This window comes from Aulonocara sp. 'chitande type north' Nkhata Bay, linkage group LG14 (genome assembly GCF_057382095.1).
Source record: "Aulonocara sp. 'chitande type north' Nkhata Bay isolate Kocher_YH1m ecotype deep benthic linkage group LG14, A_spYH_male_GT1.1, whole genome shotgun sequence".
NCBI lineage: Eukaryota > Metazoa > Chordata > Actinopteri > Cichliformes > Cichlidae > Aulonocara > Aulonocara sp. 'chitande type north' Nkhata Bay.
In genome coordinates, this window is record NC_141357.1 from 12,657,033 (window position 1) to 12,671,080 (window position 14,048).

Below are 14,048 nucleotides of genomic sequence, written 5' to 3' on the forward strand. Positions count from 1 at the left end.
GAGGGTGATGGTGTTCTTCTTTTGTAGTCCGTGATAGCCCTGATGCCCTCCCAGACCTGCCTTGGGTTTGTGTTGTTCTCAAACCTGGCCTCGATACGCCTCCTGTGCTGCTGCTTGGCAGTCTTGATGCCTCTTCTCAGGTTGGCCCTGGCAGCACTGTATGCCTCCTGGTCCCTGGATTTGAAAGCGTTGTTCCTTGTTCGAATAAGTTGTTGAACTCCGTGTGTCATCCAGGGTGGATTATTAGGGAACACACGGAATCGTTTCCAAGTTGTTACATTGTCCACACAGAAACAGATGTAGTCCAAGACAGTGGAGGTGTAACTGTCCAATGCGACACGATTGTCAGTGTCCTGCACCTTGAATACATCCCAGTCTGTGCAGTGGAAACAGTCCTGAAGCATCGGAATAGCATCCTGCGGCCATGTTCTCACGGTTTTGGTTGTAATCCCAGTGCTCTTGATCTTTTGTGTGTATATTGGGTGTAGCAGAAGGGAGAGATGGTCTGACAGACCCAGGTGGGGATAAGCCTGGGCTCTGTACGCATTCGCCATGTTGGTGTACACCTGGTCCAACGTTCTATCTCCTCTGGTAGCACACTTCACATTACGGTGGAAATTGTGAAGTACAGATTTCAGGTCCGCGTGGTTAAAATCCCCAGCCGCAATAAAGACACTGTCCGGGTGTGCTACCAGGCTGTTATTGATGCTGCTGCTCAATTGTGCTAACGCTAGCTTAGCATTAGCATCTGGTGGAATGTAAACAGCGCAGATGTAAACGGCAGAAAATTCCCGAGGGAGATAGAATGGACGGCACATGGGCACCGGCAAAATGATTCTGAAATAGTGAAAAGTTGGTATATGTTGGCACAGTGTGCTGTGTGTCCTTAAAAACAAGAACTAAAAAATCAGAGGAAAGGCTTTGAATATCCTGGAGAACTGTTCCTGAAGACTACTAAGCAAATTATAAGAAAACTTGCTAAAGAAAATCCAGGCTGTGTTAAAGTGTGTTAATCTCTTCATGTATCAATAATTCACTTGACCTATTTCCTGTTATCCTTGCAAAATATGAAGAAAATAGGTTTGTTTTTGTTCAGTGTTTGTGATTAAAAACGTTTGGTGAGTGGGAAAAATGTATCTGCATTAAAAAAAACACACAAAAAACCCCACACATTTATCTGACAGACACAGCCACTGCTAAATGTCTGGTGTTTGTTCTGCAGGGGACTGATAGAAGATGTGTGCTGCTGTGTATGTCCTGTCAACGGTAACGGGCTACGTGCTCACCTCTGCCCTGCTGCTAAAATGCCCAAATCTGTTACATCGAAAGAAGCGAGAGACTTTTGTCAGCAAGCACATTTCTCACCGTGGAGGTAGGTCACCAGTTTTCTTTCTTAAGAACAGCCCTTGACTTAAAAGGTAAAAGGTGCCACTTAATCCCAACTTACTTTGCTTCTTTTAGGTCCCACTAACAGCTAGTTACTTACTCACGGGTAAAAACAGGTTTGTTATTCAGGGTTTTGACTGTCACATTTCTCTTCTATAGTTTTGATCCTATAACCATCTATTTGTTACTGGGCAGTAGTTGCAGAAATGAGTTAAAGATAAAAATTAGAAAAACTTACACATGAACCACAAGCAAAATATCAGAAACCCCCCGCCCCCCGAGAAGATACTTGTTATGCCCACATCTGGAGTGAAGGCACTCTTTCAGACATGTGTTTCACAGCAAAGCAGGTAAAAAGAAATCTGAGTTTTTATTTTTCCGATTTCAGGGGCAGGTGAAAATCTGGAAAACACTATGATGGCTTTCAAGCAGTGAGTAGAAACTTCAAAGTCATAAGACACAGCTCTTTCTTTGGGATTTGCACTTGTGACTGTGGACGGTGTGTGTCATCTGAGATGTTGTCTTAGTTCTTTTACCCACAATCGAGCTTGTGAATTGGTGCAATATGTACAGTAACTGTTCGTGTAAAAGATAACCTTGTGGTTCTCCTTTGTTTGATTAGTTAATCAGACAAGAGGTGGACTGTTTTATGCATTTATTGAATCTGTGTGTGCTATACTGCATGGTTAGGGTCCAAATTTCAATGCTAATGCTTGTGTGCTTGAGATTGCGGCTGAGTCTATATGCGTACTGTGTGTCGGATCGTGCAGCGCTGTGGATGTCGGCACAGATATGCTGGAGCTGGACTGCCACCTGACAAAAGATGAACAGGTGGTGGTTTCACATGATGGCGATTTGCAGAGGACCTGCGGCATCGACACCAACATCTCCGATGTGACCTACGCTGTAAGTTTGAACTGAAGCCACTTTCAAATCTCTTCTCATCATTGATCAAGCGCTGTGCATGTTTAATTCTTTGCATGAAAAAAATTACAAATATAACACTGAATTTTAATTTTACATATATGGCAAAGAGCTCGGTCAGACAGAAGTGTCGTGAACTAATTTTTATTTATTTATTCATTGAGAATTCAAACAAAATTTACATAAATTCAGTTGTTTTTAAAAGTCATTAAAGATCATTCCACCCTGGAAAAACAACAGTTGAAAGGAATCATTAAAAGCCCCAAATCATCATGACACTCATGCTCATCATGATTGGGTTGAAACGTCTGACCACAACTGTGAATGTGGTTTGTGTTTAGACATGATATGAGCTTTGATGGATCATGCGCCTTGATCAGGGGAGGTCAAAAACAAGTCATCTGATTACGTCACGTGATTTTAAAAAACTCTTATCCAGCTACATTCCTTGTGAGTAACTTAGGATTTTGGCTAAGCTCTGCTCTCCTCTTTAAACATTTGGTAGTCTACACATTTAATGCTTATTGGAAAAAAAATGCTTTTGTCTTGCAAAGAAGCCTTACAACATTAAACTGAAGTATTTTTGTGTGTTTGTAGAGGTTCTTGGGTCAGAGATCCCATCTACAAGTTAAATTTTATATTTTGGAACTGAAGATGAGGCTTAGTGGGTTTTAATGGTCTTTGGCCTTGTTGTAGACATAAGCACAGACCTTGGTGTCCAGTAAGGTTAGACTCATGAACTTTAGTGGCTAGTACTCTTGAAGGAGTAGAACTTATAAATCAGCATAAATATCCAGATACAGTGATCCTAAGAGTATTTCCCATATATGGAATAAATAAAGTACTTCTTATCTTTACTGATCTCATCTAAACAATGATACCAGCCTTCCTGACTGATGGCTGGCTGTTGGCAAATAAAATGAAAAACACCAGTGTCAGTGGTTTATATGGTGTGTTACTTTACAGTATATATAAATCACATCAATCTGTGCTTAAACAAATGAAAAAGAAGGTGGAGGTAAGATTGAAGTTGTCTTATATAAAGAATATTTCTCTGTTTCTCCTGCACAAAAGAGGTAACAAAGAAATCAATATATATTTAAAACAACAAGACACTAAAATATGGGCTTCAGTTATTGGCCAGAGTATTATTTTAAACATTTATTAACATTCTTATTGACTCTTTTTATTCTTGTTCTTAAAAAATCTTTCAGTTAATATGCATGAACAACATTTCTGAAATCCCTACAAAGACAATAAAAAAACACCCAGTATACTCAAACAAATTGTCATCATTTGCTTTGATGGAACAGGAAACAGTTGTTCCTGCCATAAATAAAAACACATTTTAGTGACTTGTGCAACGGTCAGATTTAAAGGTTTGTCTGCAGAGGATTTTCAGATTTCACAGCTGACCTCGGAAGTCTTAAGTTTGGGAATGGCTGCTCTAGAGAAAACTATATCAGAAATGCTGGATTTATTTTGAGCATGACTGCTTTGTTTCCAGAAGCTCTGAAGTTGTGTCTGTCGTGCTTTCTTTGCAGGAACTCCCTCCATACCTCTGCAGGCTGGGTGTAACCTTTCAGCGAGGTGAGCATCACGTATCCGTCACTTGTGTAATTACCACGAAGCAACGTATTTATTCAATAGGTGACACAAATCGACATTTTAGGTTATAACAGTTGACAGCTGACGGGCAGAAAATTACCGCTAAAAATACAAGTGCGCACAGCCTGGCGTCTAATCTGAAGCTGATGGTGTTTTTAACCTGTCCTTGTCTGTGCAGAGTGCTTCTGCGAAGGAGGAGAGGACAAACGCATCCCTCTCCTCAGGGACGTGTTTGACGCATTTCCCAACACTCCTGTTAACATTGACATCAAGGTTAACAATGACACGCTCATCAAGAAGGTGTGTGTGTGTGTGTTTGTCTGTGTGTGTGTTTGTCTGTGTGTGTATCTCCTGTTTTTATTCTTTCAGTTCTCTGACCCCTGACTGAAACTTGCTTTACTGTATTGATGACATGCAGCTTGTGGTTATTTCCTTGTGCAGGAAACAGTGTACAGTTAGCCTTATAGCTTTTTGGACAGTGACACCATTTTTGTAGTGTTGCCTCTGTACGTCACTTTAGTGGATTTTAGATCAAACTGCAGTTTTAATTCGTGTTTTTTGGAAAAATTTGTATTAAAACATTTTAGGAATTGCAGCCATTTTTATACATAGTTGATTTTCAGTGGCTCAAAATGAACTGGACAAACTAACATCATTTTAGATTGTTTTAATACTTCAGTCAGTGACTGCCTGGAGTCCAGAACCCATAAACATCACCAAATGCTGTGTTTTGTCCCTTAAAATGCTCTTCTAGGCCTTTACTGCCTCTGCCTTCAGTTGCTGCCTGTCTGTGGGTCTTCTGTCACTGTTGTCTTTGGTTATTGAAAAACAGGCACCTTTGAGTTGGGATCAGGTCACTGACTTTAAAGAATATCTCATTTCTTTTCATTGAGAAACTCTTGGGTTGCTTTTACAGGATGCTTTACGTCATTATCACTTTGTACTGTGAAACACTAACCGATCAGTTTTGGAGCCTCAGGCTGAATCTGAGAAAAGAGTACATGCCTGTACATTTTACAGTTCATCATGCTGCTGCTCTCAGCCATTACGTCATCAATAAACACCAGTGACCCGATTTCACTGGGAGCCATAACACTACCTCCGCCGTCCTTGAGTTGTTCTTTCCTTCTTCATACTTTTTGCAAGTTCAGCACTTGGACTCAAATGCAGATTTTGTGTCTCTTGTGGAATCACGAGGGACATCTCATCACCTGTTCACTTACTTTTAGGCTACTGAAGAAGGCAGTGTTTAAAAATGGCTATAATTCCAAACGGTGAACTCTTTCTCCCATAAAGATGAAATTTGGCCTCCCCTGTACACTAATGATGGGTTTTGCCACCTATTATGTATTAATAAAAACGTGTTTTGACATTAATTAGAATAATTTCCAGGTTTTTCCAAGATGCACACCCAGTCATTTTGTCCTGGAAGCAGGCCTGCAATGTGACAGAGAAGAGCTTCAAGGATTACTTCTAGTGGGCTTTCAGGGAGTAATGAGTTAATGCAATGCTTTTGTTAAGACTCCTGAATTAGGGCTGAAGTCGCCGCTTCAATCATATCTTGATTTAAAATAAGCTGTGATGACAACTAAAAAAAATGTACCCTTGTCCGAAAATGTATCGACTTAACAGCCTGTTTAAGAAAAACAAAAAGTCCTCCATAGTTACAAAGCCCATGGTGCCTAGTAAAGGAAAGGAAAGTGAAGCATTTCCTAAAGTACGATGGTTAGATAACCAAGACTGAGATATGTTTTTAAGTCCCTTTTATTTGTCTGTCACCACAATCATGCATAAAGTAACAGTACAAACCTGATGAAGAGGGGAGAAAATGTAGACAGAGGAATAACCTGTTCACATCCTGAACTGATCTAATTTAAGAGGACGTTGGCCTTGTTATTGGGACTCTGCCCTCCAAGTGTCCGTCTAGAGACTTTACGAGTTTTGCCGCCGTCTTTTCATCAAAAAACTAATTCTACGTTTTAAATATTGGCAACAGGACAGAGCAAAAGCAAGAGAAAATGTTCTGTTTCATAGTTTCATTGAGTTTTCAATCCTTGCAGGTCTCCGAGCTGGTCGTGAAGTATGACCGAGCGCATCTGACTGTCTGGGGCAACGCCAGCAACCAGATTGTGAGAAAGTGTTACAAAGAGGTACGTTTATATGCTGCTTCACATTACTTTGGTGAAATGTGTGTAGCTATTTATAAAATTTGTTGTTATGAAATTACAGAATTTCATAACAACAAAGGAATAACCTGCTACCAGCAGGCCTACAGGAAAAGTGCTCAATCTGTCCCATATAGCAGTATTTTAAATGCACTTCTTTGTGGAATCACTATTCATCTTTTTGTCATGTTTCTAAAAATGTTCAGACCCTTTGAGGGAGTTTTAGAGGAAACACTTTTATCGTCATACTCCATCATCATCCTCTTCGGTGAATAAAAATGACTTGGAACTGCTTGTAAGTCTGGTCTGGTTGGTTGTTTTTGCAGAACCCTCATATTCCAGTGTTGTTCAGCTTGCCCAGAGTGTTGCAGCTGTTAGGCCTGTTCTACACCGGCCTCCTGCCCTTTGTTCCAATCAAGGAGCAGTTCCTGGAGATCCCCATGCCCTCCATTATCACCAAGTAAGTGCAATACAAATAAGCTCAAAGGCCACTTTATTAGGTACGCCTGTTAATACAAATATCTAATCATCCAAACACATTACACCAACTGTATGCATGTAGAAATCATCAAGAAGACCTGCTGACATTCGAATAAGTCTCTCTACGCTCTGGACTGATGACAGTTGAGAGGCTGTTTGGTATTCTGACAGGGCAGTGAGCACACAGGGAGGTGGATTTGCATCCACTACAGTGAGCAAATAGAAATGTATTTGAGTTTCCTTCACACACAGTCACGCACCCAAATCACTTGCACTTTGTTGTTCATGTAACCAAATACTAGTAATAAGCTCTATGGACACTTTATTAGGTACACCTGTTCTGATGCAGTGATTTGCTGCCAATCATGTGACAGTATAACAGTATAAGCAGTATAATGCAAAGCTCAGATTATCTCAAACTTCTTGAACTTGGCAGTTAGTTCTCTGCTCTCAGACGGCCTCCACAGTCATCAGATCTCAGTCCGGCAGAGCATCTTTGAGATGTGGTGGAACGAAAAATTCTCAGTATGGATGTGCAGCCGACAAATCTGCTGCTGCCATGGGATGCTATCTGAGGGTCGTTTACATGACCTTGTTGAATCTATGACATAAAGAATTAAGGTAGTTCTGAAGGAAACAGGGAGGCCTACCAAATACTAGCAAGGTGTGCCTAATAAAGTGGCCAGGGAATGTGGTACTAAAGAAGTAAAAGGTGCATGTCAGGAACTTTGATAAACAGTTTTCAGGAAAGGGTTAGCTCAGCAGCATGCTTCCACCCTCACTAATACAGTCACAAAACAAGCCCTACATGAAATAACAGAGCAGGGTTAAGGTTTTCTTTTTACCCTAACTAACCTACAGTTTAGTTAACATAAATGATTAAAGTCATCTATGCTGCAGTGTCAACACAAACTATTAATAATTAGTAGTGTAAAATCTGGCAGCATTGTGTTTTAGCTGCTGCTGGTTTATTGGCTGGAGAAAGTTGTCAGTGCTGTGGTTTGATCTCAGTTTGCAGGTGAAACTGAAATGTCGCTGTCTGACTTGCAACAGGTTAAAGGTTCTTTATTGACCTTGATGATTATCGTTGGCTGTGTCCCAATTCAGGGTCTGCACGCTTGAAGTACGCGCACTACGTACGGTGCGTACTACAAGTACGAGAAGTGCGGAAGTGAGAGGCCTGTGAAATGGGACGGTCTAGCCTCCGTCGCGCTGTTCAGGTTGCCTAGCAACCATGATACTAACCGCGAGAGACGTTATATTCAGCTTTATGTGACAGAAATGATGGAGAAAAAATGTTTTGTTGGTCATTCATTCTTGTCATGACAACACTTTGATTAGTTGAGTATCTGAGGCTGAGACCACGGGACTGTAAAACATGATTGCTGGGCTTCATTTCTGTGCTGAACAGTCATTTCAAGATTAGTTATGTTCATATATATATATATATATATATATATATTTTTTTTTTTTTAATAAAATTATTATTTTTTTTTTTAAACTTTTTTTACTCTTTTGGCTCTCAGCGAAGGCGGTCGCACTTTTCTCCTCTCCTGCCCTTATCTTCCCTGCTTAGCTTCTTATGTCCTTGTCTTGTCTTGTGTTTTTACTTACTTTTCCCTGGAACACTCTCTCACAGTCTGTTCTCTAAAACCTAAAAGAGGAATTCTGATAACGACTGTGTTTAGTCTGTTCCCCCCATTCCATACAAGGCCACCTGGGTTGGCTGGAAGACTGTTTACTTAGCCTGGCAGGGCGAAGGACACTGTCTCAGCTGAACTCTGGAGACACACACACACACACACACACACACAAACATTGATATGCACACACTGATCCCCCCTCCCTTTCCAAACGCCTTCGATGCTTGTGCCCTACCGGGGAAGATGGCAGTCGACTGGACCAGCGCAGACATGCTGCAGGACCGGATGCGCTGTCTACACCGGCTCTCTCTTACCCTTTACCCGCCCCTGTTGCTTGTCTTGTGTTTCTATGGTGTATTGATAGTCATGTGCTTTTTGTGCTGAGGTGTTTTTTCTGTTATCAAACTGTTCTCAGGAGCTCAGTCTGAGTGGATTTTTTTTTTCTCCTCCTCTTACCTCATGTTATGTATTTTCGTTGTTTTTTTCCTATCAGCCTACCTTTCTGACATGTCTCCCCAATGTGATGTTTGTGTAAAGTTGGTCAGAAGGTTCCTTTGTAAGTGCGCATGCGCCATTAGCGTGCTGCCTGCTGTAACCCTAATTTCCTTTGGGATTAATAAAGTCAACTATTATGCATGCAGAGAATATGCATGTTCTTTTTGTTTTCATATTATAATTTATATTTAATTGTGTTGTGGTTTGCAGTGTTTTGTGTTGTTTTCACTTTAAATTTGTAAAAGGAAAAAGCTGAAAATTTAAATGAGCCAAGGTGTGAAGGGCCATCTGATCTCAGGAATTCGCATGATAAGGTGAAGACAGGTTTCACAATGAACTCACCCGAAACTGTGGCTGATTGGGACCCACACCCAGTTTCACACCTTGGCTCAGGCGATTAGAGGATCATCAGGGGGTCCTTTTGTCCCTCTGTGGGGGGTCACTCCCACTAGGTTTATATCCGGGACTCTCCACCATTTGACCTTAGAACTGAAGAAGCTTCTCGGATGAGAGGTGAAACGTCTTCAAGTAACTTAAAGAAGTCCACACGCTTTTCTTTGCAAGCTCCTTTGACTTGAAATGTGAATAGTTGATTTTTGTATTATATGATTTATTTATTACATTTTATGTGGAGTGAATAAATAAAAGTATATTTACGGTGGCCCCTACAGACAAAGCACATACAAACTTCAAATCACATAAAAACTCCAAAACACGTAAAAACACGTACAAACTCCGAAGCACGTAAAAACTCAGAAGAACATAAAAACTCAAAACACGTACAAAAGACAACAGAAGTGCTCCAGGATGCTGGGCGCAGTGTTGCGCTCTTGTTATCTGGTGGCTACACAAGCCAGCAAGTACCAACGACCGGATTTGGTGTGTGGTAGTAACAGGTAAATGAACTTTTTTTTTAAATTATTTGAATATATATGAGTGCCTGTGTATAAATACACAAACAATACACATATGCTTTCAATTGTGTAATTTAAGTGATCTAGTAGCTCTGCTTTGGAAGTTCAGTTCATGCTAGAAATGTGTTTTGGAGTTTGTACGCGTTTTGTCTCTAGGGGCCACCGCATATATTTATATATAAACATATATAAATAAAACCACTTTTTTTTTTTTTTTTACGTTAGTAATTCCTTTTGTGCATAATTTTATATTATTGTTAATAATAAATTAATTAAAGCAACAAAACAACCTGAAGAGCCGGTTCGGAGCCGAAAGAGCCGGCTCTTTTTAGTGAACCGAACCGAAAGAGCTGGCTCTCTAAAAAGAGCCGGAAATCCCATCACTACTGTGTAAGCGTCAGGACGTGGAGTAAACCTCTGGAGGAGTCTTCATTAGCTGGGCCTTGTTTTTGGATAACATATACGGACTTGTTTGTTGTTTCCTCCAAATTACAGAAGTTTAGACAAAGGGGATTCCAACTTTAATAACTTTTATTACTCAGGCAAGAAAATAATTTAAACATACTTTAACTTTGAATTGGGGCTTTAAAGCCTTTTCACAGTACCTGGCTCAGATTCACTCCCCTGGCTGCACTGGTGTCCTTTCTGTCTCTGTTATCTGCCTGAAGGATGATCTTTGAAAGATGAACTCACTCACTAATTAGGTCATTAGAAGAAACGTTTGTGTAGCTTGGCCTTGTGAAATGTGTGCTAGTGGATCATGAGGATCATGGTCAAAGAGCAGATTATTCTTGCCCCAACGCTCATTAAGGATTAACAGAATTTTTTTTATTGCACTTCTAAAGTGTGAAGTTCTTGCTTTAAGACTGCAACCATAAATTGTGTTTATTAAGAGATCGACTTGATTTCTTGTGCATATTTAAACACACTGATTTATTAATTTTCTTGGGTAGATTTCAGAAATTTCCTAAAAATATGTTGTCATGCTGTTATAGCATCAATCAAGTGCCCTTTGTTTTTGTTGTTTTTTGTTTTTGTTTTTTACCATTTTTAATTATTTTACTTTTCTGTGTGAATTTTTTCAGACTGCAGGATCCCAGCAGGTTAACTAGAGGTCAGCGATTTATCGCCTGGCTGGCAGACACGTAAGTCGCTTTCTCCTCCAAAAATGTAAAATCTCTTTGATTTTTGTGGTTGAATCAGCAGAAAATTCAACAAAAGATAAACCTGCAGCAGCACTAGGCTTTTTTGTTTTGTATTTCTCTGTGTTACTGAGATGTAGCTGTGCGATCACGATTAACATAGAAAGGATTTACAGTCACACACCTCAGCTGATTAGTGTTTATTTTTCTCTTGCAGTTTGCTGATGAGGAAAGCTCTTTTTGACCATTTAACAGCTCGGGGAATTCAGGTAAAACTGCAGTTCCTTTAAAATTAAGTTGATTCAGGTTCCTGTGAGGAACCGTTGGCCAGTAAATGAGGAGCTATGGAAGTGTTTTAGAGGTTAGAATGGATGGCTGGTTCATTGGAACTTCCTTACCTGATTACATGGATACAAAAGTCTTCCTGTTGTAGCATGTTTTTCCTTTTCTTTGGTCTCAGTCTCTATGGTCACTTAGCCTGTGGTAGCGATAGGCAGATGGCACATCTTCTGGCAAGTTTTTATTTGCAGTCCTGGAACAATTTCCAAGATTGGTTGACGTAAAGGGGATGGTTGCGCGTTGGTCTTAATCAGAGCCTACGCACAGGTTTGTATGTTGTACTTGAGTACTGTCACCAGGGGGCAGTGTCACAAACAACCAGCCAGCCACAAACAATGCTAACTGAGGGTTTTTTGTGCTTCCTGGCTTTCAAGCTACACACAGCATCATCCCCATGGTCTTTTATAGTACTGTGCACTTGTATGTCTGCACAGGTTAATAACTGAAAAGCAAGATAAAATGGTAGTTTCATGAATCCCACATTAAAAACCATGGTTTAGTCCTAGTGCATGTATGGAGGAGGTCAAGAGGTACAACACTGAGAGTCTACAGCCATCTGTAAAACATGGCAGTGTGGGATCATGTTGACAGAGAATAGAGCAAACGGTGGCCAACATCCAAAGAAGAGCTTTGAATGTCCTTCAAGAAGCCGGGAGAACTGTTCCTGAAGACTGCTACTACTACTGTCACCACTTTCCGTGTGGCTTGTTTTGCTCCAACAGTGTGTAAAACTTTTGTAAAAGGCCAGAACTAAGCCTGTGTGTGTGTGTGTTGTAGTTACACTGGTTAAAAGCAGTTACTGGAAAGGTTCCTACCAGATCAAATATAGACTAGAGTACAGAAACATTCCTGTGTGTGACAGCCTCTGACCGCGTGTGTATTAACTGTACAAATCCCTCATGTGGTTTCAGGTGTACATTTGGGTGCTGAATGACGAGGATGACTTTCAGAGGGCGTTTGATTTGGGAGCCACGGGAGTTATGACAGATTTTCCCACCAAGCTTAAAGACTTCATGGACAGGAACAGCCTTTCCAAAGCGGAGTGACCTGCCAAAATCTACCTCACCCCTCCTCTCACCAGTGATTATCCTTCAGGGCCACTGACCTGCCAGACCAGCCCCCAACATACACCCGCTTTTACTGCAGGCATTCCAGCACAGCTACTCTCACACTGTGTTTTACAGTCTGTAGGAACTCCAACATGCTCTGTATTAGGAACCGCGTGTTGTACATGTAGTGGTAGCACATACTCCTGTTTTTCATTACTCATACTAAACAGTGTGATCATATTAGAGCTTGACTGATATTGGGCCCCGTCACAGAGACAGTATATCGCCACAGGCTTACAGATTTTCTGATATGACCCAAAATGAAAACGTATTTGGGTAATTTGGTTTACAATCCTCTCAGCAATGACTGCAGCAGATGGCGGTGCAGTCATGCGATGTCTTCACAGTAAGTTGGTAAGTTACGACTGAAGTATATTTCGAAAAAGTTAATAAGAATTGTTGCCATTATAACACAAATATACTGCATGCATTTACAATATTTTAGATGCATAAATGATGAAATCTGAATGTTTTCTTTTAGTCACAAAAAATCCTGGCTCATTATTATTAGTAGTAGTATTATTAGAATTATCCATGGTGCGTTCGCTTGCACACACATGCACAAACATACCCATATAACAGTATGATATTTCTGCTAGGAGCACACACTTAATTGAAACCACTGAATTTTTTTTTACAAAGAGCTAAAAATGCCACTGAAATATTGTGCTTTTAAGTTTCATCAGTCTCAGATGCCATAATAGATTCATGGTCCTTGACATGACACTTTCTGTAAGGGTTTACTTGCGCAAAGTCGATCCTTTTTGATGCTTTCAAGTTAGTTTGCAGTATTACTGCATCATGCTAGGGGTAATGTGCAAGCACCAGCAGATGCAGCTCGATGATGTCATGTTATTTTCGACTTGTTTCATATATATATATATATATATTTTTTTTTTTTCTCATTGTTTTGGCTCATTATTATTATTTTGATCAGCCTTTTGATCAGATAAAATAATAGAGGCATACACTGCCTGTTTTATGAGGAATTTTGCACAAAATAGGAAACCTTATCTGGTTTCTTTTACCTGTGTCAGTGTGATTGCAATCAGCATTGAACTTTATATGACATATGTGTATATTTAAAATATTTTACAGCCTAGTATAAGCAGTGATGCAGACTGATCGCTTTACTGCACTCATTTAAAATTCAAATGTGTTAATGAAAGTAGTTTACACATAGTTCCTTGCTTTAATATACAAATATATGAAATGTTATGATGCTCGGTGGCGGTCTCTAATCGAATGAATGTGGTTTTGGCTGAATGTACTGTACGTTGTTTGGGATTTTTGCAGTCAAAACAATGTTAGGTTTGTTGTGGGGCATTTTAAATCACTTATGTGTGATGTTTTACACTGTTTTTACAAATGTTCTTGAAGATTTCTTTTAGAGACTTGATCCAACAATCACATTACAAGTACTGGGATTTTTCTGATTATACTACTTGTGCTGTCCTCAGTGTACTTTTATTTTGCATGTTTAAAGCTGTTGTGTGTGTTGAACTGAACTTTTTTGGGCTCATCTTTAGATTTGATTTGCCGAGAGCAATTTTTTGTATCTGTATCAATAAACACTGTATGTACATCATTATATAAAAGTGGTATTTGTCGTTTTTTAGGGTTGTGTTATGTCACAGTTTATGTAACTGGCAGGAGGTGGCGCTGCAAACTAAAACGACGTCAGAAGTTTTTACTGTCGCAAAAAGTTAATGATGCCGGACATGTTGAAATAATAATTTCCTACTTTTTCACAAGAACAGGTGATGCCTTCGCTGTGTTGTCCTGCTCGAGGCAGCTTCATTAAACAATATTTGCAGGTAGCTGAACTGCTTTCTAGAGAATT

The 14,048-nt window shown here is 40.0% G+C and overlaps 1 protein-coding gene across 2 annotated transcripts in view; it reads left to right on the forward strand.

Moving 5' to 3' along the window:
- gdpd1 (glycerophosphodiester phosphodiesterase domain containing 1) overlaps positions 1-13,803 on the forward strand; it is an 18,164-nt gene extending 4,361 nt beyond the window's left edge. For both annotated transcript variants that reach the window (XM_086261008.1, XM_086261009.1), the window contains exons 2-11: positions 1,223-1,372; positions 1,775-1,817; positions 2,157-2,292; positions 3,855-3,900; positions 4,097-4,218; positions 5,979-6,068; positions 6,410-6,543; positions 10,701-10,760; positions 10,975-11,026; positions 12,008-13,803. In XM_086261008.1, the coding sequence (XP_086117134.1) occupies positions 1,237-1,372; positions 1,775-1,817; positions 2,157-2,292; positions 3,855-3,900; positions 4,097-4,218; positions 5,979-6,068; positions 6,410-6,543; positions 10,701-10,760; positions 10,975-11,026; positions 12,008-12,142 (954 nt within the window). In that variant the 5' untranslated portion in view covers positions 1,223-1,236 and the 3' untranslated portion in view covers positions 12,143-13,803. The remainder of the gene's footprint in view (positions 1-1,222; positions 1,373-1,774; positions 1,818-2,156; positions 2,293-3,854; positions 3,901-4,096; positions 4,219-5,978; positions 6,069-6,409; positions 6,544-10,700; positions 10,761-10,974; positions 11,027-12,007) is intronic.
- The last annotated feature ends 245 nt before the right edge of the window (positions 13,804-14,048 follow it).